This window comes from Tupaia chinensis, unplaced genomic scaffold (assembly GCF_000334495.1).
Source record: "Tupaia chinensis unplaced genomic scaffold, TupChi_1.0 Scaffold000081_1, whole genome shotgun sequence".
In the NCBI taxonomy this organism is placed as follows: domain Eukaryota; kingdom Metazoa; phylum Chordata; class Mammalia; order Scandentia; family Tupaiidae; genus Tupaia; species Tupaia belangeri.
In genome coordinates, this window is record NW_006159542.1 from 5,303,176 (window position 1) to 5,308,517 (window position 5,342).

The 5,342-nt window shown below is 57.9% G+C and overlaps 1 protein-coding gene across 1 annotated transcript in view; it reads left to right on the forward strand.

Annotated features, from left to right (window-relative positions):
* COL27A1 (collagen type XXVII alpha 1 chain) overlaps positions 1-5,342 on the forward strand; it is a 191,819-nt gene that overhangs the window by 78,008 nt on the left and 108,469 nt on the right. The window contains exon 17 of the mRNA XM_027769364.1: positions 4,922-5,025. Coding sequence (XP_027625165.1) covers positions 4,922-5,025 — 104 coding nt within the window. The remainder of the gene's footprint in view (positions 1-4,921; positions 5,026-5,342) is intronic.

Genomic DNA, 5,342 nt, shown 5'->3' on the forward strand with positions numbered 1-5,342 from the left:
CGGTAAAGATTTTCCGTGTCTATTACGCAGACTCTACGGGTGACCCTGACCTTCCACTGGCCACGCTACCCTACCCATGTGTGGCCTGGCACTTTCTGCTTCTCTCTGCCAGGCCATTGCTCTGCTTTGAGTGTGTGCCTGGTCCCGGGGCCATCTGGGCTGTGTGTCCCGTGGCCAGGATGCTGAATGGCTGCTGCCAGGCTGGGGCTGGGGCTCCTGCATGCTCTGGGACAAGACCCCTCTGTCACTCACTCCTCGGTGAGCTCTGTGTTGAGTAACTCCTGTCCGGAGTGCCTGTGTCCTGCTCTGGCCACAGGACTCCCACCAGGCCAGGTGACGGACAAGCTCAGTCTCGAATGCTCAGTCACCGCGTTTCCTTGGTGTCACCCGGCTCTACCCAGTTTTGCTCATGCATACACAAGGCCAGAGGATAACGGGGTGTGGGCAGACCCCCGGCAGGCAAGACCCCAAGGGGGGCTCAGAGGTGACCCCCAGTCTACCAGCTTTGTGTCTTCCTGTGTGGTAGGAAGTCCTTTTTGTCCTTTGGGCATCTGCAGGGCATGAAGCAAAAGCCAAGGCGCAGGGAGATTCACTTGCCCCAGGTTTCACGAACAGAGCCAGGGTCCCAGCTCAGCCTCTGACCTCAGCGCTAGCTCCAGGCAAGCCTGGCGTCTTCAGTTGATGGTGAGGTTCTGAAAATAGGTTTCCGAGAATCTTTGCCTAGGAGGGATGTCACTCATTCATTCCAGTTACCCCACATTCCTGGAAGGAAAGTTCTCATTCCCAATTATTCCTGGGAGGGAAAACTGAGGCTCCAAGAAGCAGAGGAGTCCCTTGTCCAAGGTCCATTGGCCAGACTGAGCTGACTGGGGACATCCTGAAGCGTCTTTCAGGCCCAATGGGTTAATCCCTGGATCCGGAAGCCATGCAGCCCCAAGTCTGGGCCTTGCGTTGCAGGGGTGGATGGAGCAGAGGCTGCCGGGGAGGTTAGAGCCTCAGAGATGGCAGAAAGGGAGCCAGGAGCACTACTGGGCACTCAGGAAGGTGGCCCTGATTCTGTGACTTGGGGCCGTGGTCCCAGCTGCTGTGAGCTGCACCGGGCCCTCTGCGCTGAGTGGAGCATGCGGACCAGAGAAGGATCCAGGTCCTGACCTCGAGGAGCTGGCTCAGAGGGTCCCCACCCTCAGACCCAGGTCTCTCTGTGGTCCGACAGTACTCTGCACTCAGTTCTGAGCCCTGACACCCAGCCATGGGCCAGGAGCAGCACCCAAAGCCCCTGCTTTGGGGCAAGGCGGTTCGGCTGGCACCCAGCAGGGAGATTCACTCATTGAGAGAGAAGCTATCGAGGGCCGACCATGGACCAAGCCCTATTCAGTAAATAGACAGAGCGCCCGCTCTCAGGGGGAGACAGAGGCACAGACAGTCGTGGCGTGGGAGTCTGCAAAGACGAGTGACGGTGCCGAATGCTGAGAGAAAGCGGGCTGCAGGGCGTGAGGGCTCCGAGGCTGAGCTGCTGGGCCAGTCTGTCCCGGAAGTCCTTCTCACTATGTGAGAAATTGGATTGAGGTGAGATGGGGACTTCCCGAGGAGGAGCATTCCAGGGTGAGGTAGCAGCAGGTACACAGGCCCTGGGGCAGGAGTATGGTCGGGTCAAACTTCCTGAGAATCGGGGACACAGTGTCTGGCTCATGGGCCGTTGTGTTTGTCGCATAGTAAATGCTCAATCACTAGGAGCAGTCATTGTTCCCTCAGTCATTGGATGGCTGAGGGGCTGTCTGCCTTTTGTGACTTTGGGCATGGCTTCCCCTCTGGGTCGGGCTTCCTGCAGTTGAAGTGGCAGGGAGGGGACAGTTGACCATCAGATCATCTCAGCCGGGCCCTGCCTCATCACCCAGGCTCACCTCCAGAGCCACCCTTGAGGGATTTGTCTACTGTCCACCTTGGGGGCCTCACTGAGGCCAGGCCTTGCCACCCTGCGGGTGAGGCGATCGAGGCCCGGAGAGGTGAATGCCTGGGCCAAGCCCACATGACTGCCATGATTCAGAGCTGGGTTAGAACCCACAGCCAGAGCTTTCGACTCCCAGCCCGGAGTGCAGCTGTTTGGAGCCTTGGTTCTGAGTCTCCGGAGCGTGGAGGAGGCAAGACCCGTGAAGCCCTGGGTGTGTCCATGGCTTCTCCAAACTGACACAACGAGGAATGCCAACAGAGCCTATGCCTTGCTTGTCCTCCTCAACCTCCTCCTCCGTGTCCCCTCCCCTCCTCTTCCAGCAGCTCTGTCATCCCCGTTCTCCCTGCTGTGGGCTCGTGTGTGTTTTTAAGCTAAAGATCATGCTACTCACAGCCAAGAAGCCAGTGCCCTGCCTGAGGTCCCCATCTGGGGGCCGTGCTCTCATTGCCCATCAGCAAAACTTTGCTGAGCACCTACTATGTGCCAAGATCTCTGTGCCATGGAGCTTCAATTCCGAGGGTGGAGCCCATCAACTGGCAGGATAAATAACCCAAAGAAAGAAGGACTCTGAAGGGAGCCGCACGTGTGAGGCCCTCTGGGCATGTGGTATTTGAGCCAGACGTGGTTCTCCCAGGGGGCCCTGGATTAGTCGTCCTATTTTCTAGGTGGGGAAACCAAGGCTTAGACTGCCAGGCCTTCCAGGACCTCGCTTGAATCCTCCTAGCTAGCAGCTCCTCGCTGCTTCCTAGCTCCTTGACTTGAGCTTCTTAAGAGTCAGCCCTTGGGGGACCAGCAGTTAGCGTAATGGCTATGTGGCTGGACTCCCATGTAGTCGACTGCGGTTCAAGTCCCAGACCCAGTGACTTAAACTCACTCTGGGCACGTGTGCATGCATGCCCAAGATCCTGAGAGGAGAATGGAGGAGAAGGGATTGCGGCGTGGCCATCCCCACCCCCCCGGGGTAATTTCTCACTTGCTGTCTCTCTGTCTCTGTGTCTGGCGAGCACATGCGCCCTATAGCAAAACCGCTCCAAAAAAAAAAAAAGTCAGCCTTGCCTTTTCTGTAGGGGCATTCCCTGGCCCTGGGGTGTCAGTGTGGGCGGAAGACATGCCCTGTGCCCATGCAATGCCCTTGAGAGTCGTGAAAATGCCCTGGCCTGTGGTCCAGCCTTGTGGCCGGCGAGTCAGCAAGGTCTGCATCAGGCATGATTTCTGCGGTAACAGGACCCCCGTGCTGAGTCCCGGGGTGTCGCCCCTGCCTCTACCAGGGCTCCGAGCCTGCCATGTCCCTTAGCCCCACACTCCCCAAGGCGTCTTCAGGGCCATCCCTCTGTGGCCAGTGCTCCCAGCCCTTCATCAGTGTGGTGGAGTTGGGGTTTCCTTTGTGAATGGTTTTCCTTCTCGTCCACGTTTTGAGCCAGGTACTTCCTAACTGCTCACTAATGAGACAAGAGGCGGTGTCAGGAGAATGGCCTGACCGCTCGTTTCTGCTGGGGCCGGTGATGATTTCACCATAGTCAGTCTTTCCCCAGCAGGCGAATCCTTGGGCCCGTGCTCATAGCCTCCCTGCACCCAGCTTGGAAGGAGGGAGTGTGAGAGACTTTGGCTGCAGAGAGCTGAGACAGAGACTGTGAGGTCAAAGTCCATCAGGGCTGCAGGGGCCTTGGCAGTGGCCTGGCCTGATCTCTTTATCAGACAGAGGAGCAGCCAGAGAGGACAAGCAACTTGCCCAAGGTCACCCAGCAAGTCAGGGTCAGGACTCGAACCCAGGACTCTTGCTAGTACAAGGTACTCTCCGTGTCACCGTCTCCTCTCTGCTCACATATGCAAGCTCCAAAGCAAAGCTTAGTCTTTGCCCTCATCCCCTCATGTTCCCTGCTAGAAAGAGAATGGGTTATTTTCTGTGGAGTGGTCCGGGTATGAGATGTGACCCACTTGGCTGGAGCGGAAGGGTTTTTCCCGACCTGCTCTGCTCTGTTTGGGCACAGCTCAGCGTCACTCACAGCAGGAGGCCAAGCCAAGCCTCCCAGCCCAGGGTCTGCCGCAGGGATGGAGGGTACAGCTGTGAGCCCGCTTGTCTGTGCTCTCTGGGAGCAGGCCAGGCTGGCCGTCACTCACAGCTTCTCATGGCCCCAGCCAGCCTGCCAAGGCTGGACTTACGTGGTGAGTCAGGAGGGGAATCTCGAGCTGAGAGTGGGACCAGGCCTGGGCCCCACTACCTCTGTGTGGGGCTCAGGGAGGACTGGGACTTGCTCGAGGCCACACAGCTGTCTGGGGCAGGACCAGGCTTCTAGTGGGGTGCGTTTGGCCTCAAACTCAGGGCTCTTCCCAGTTCTCTGACCATGGGAACCAAGTGATGGACAATTCACATTTCCGAGTGGGGAAGTGGAGGCCACCCAGCTGTGGTGATGCCATGAGCTGGAGGTAGGTCTCTAGTGTCCCTGAAATGCCCTGGGGTGTCGGTGCCCCTGGAATCCTGGTGAAAACTCTGGTCACCTCCGCCCTCCTTGTTCCCCACAGGGATCCTGTTACGAGCACAGAAATCATGCCTGACACATGACGACTTTTCTTAGATGGGTTTTCTAGTGGATTCCAAGAGACAGAGTGAAAACATGGTCGGCATCATGATAAAAGGGTGTGAGAGGACCTCAATACGAGGGGTCTGTCTGCATGAGCAAACTTGGGGTACACTCACCTTCTAGAAGGGAATACAGCTGTTTCACGTGCAGGAAGAAGAATGCATATTAAACTTGTGCGGGACCTGCAGACTTTGCAGACTATGCTTGCTCTCAAGAGGTCCCTAGAGTCCTGCACTTCCTCCTGGAGCATTCCTGGACATTGCCCCTGCTGGCAGACCCTGTAGTGGAGTGGTGGCACATTGGAGCTTGCTAGTGGCTGGTTATGAGCACCTCACCCTCCAGGAGCTGAGCGTGAGCGGCCTTGGCAGAACGTCTTGTTCTGAGTGTTCTGTAGCCCACCCTCTGGAGCAGGCAGTAGGGGTAACCCTGCCTGGAGACGGGGGAGTGGATGAGATGCCTTCGGAGGTCTCCACAGCCCCGCAGCCTTCCATGGACGTGGTGACAAGGCTGTCCCTGTCATTGCTGCTCCTCTGAGTTTCTGTGGTCAAGAGAGAACATGGGGTCTTGTCCCTAGCCTTGTGGTCTCTCCTCCTGGGCCTTGTTTCGCTCTGAGTACGAGGCGTTCAGTTCCCCAGAGGGGCCTGACCTGGGGAAGTGGAGAAACCACGTGACCAGGACCCTGGCAGGGTGCCGAGCTCATTCCTTGGACCTGGGGCCAGTCTGCTGCAGCCAGGAGCCTGGGCCTGCGGAGGAGGGTCCCTGCTATGGGCTGGCTGGGCGTGTAGCCCTGTGGTAGCCCGACAGGGGAAACAGAA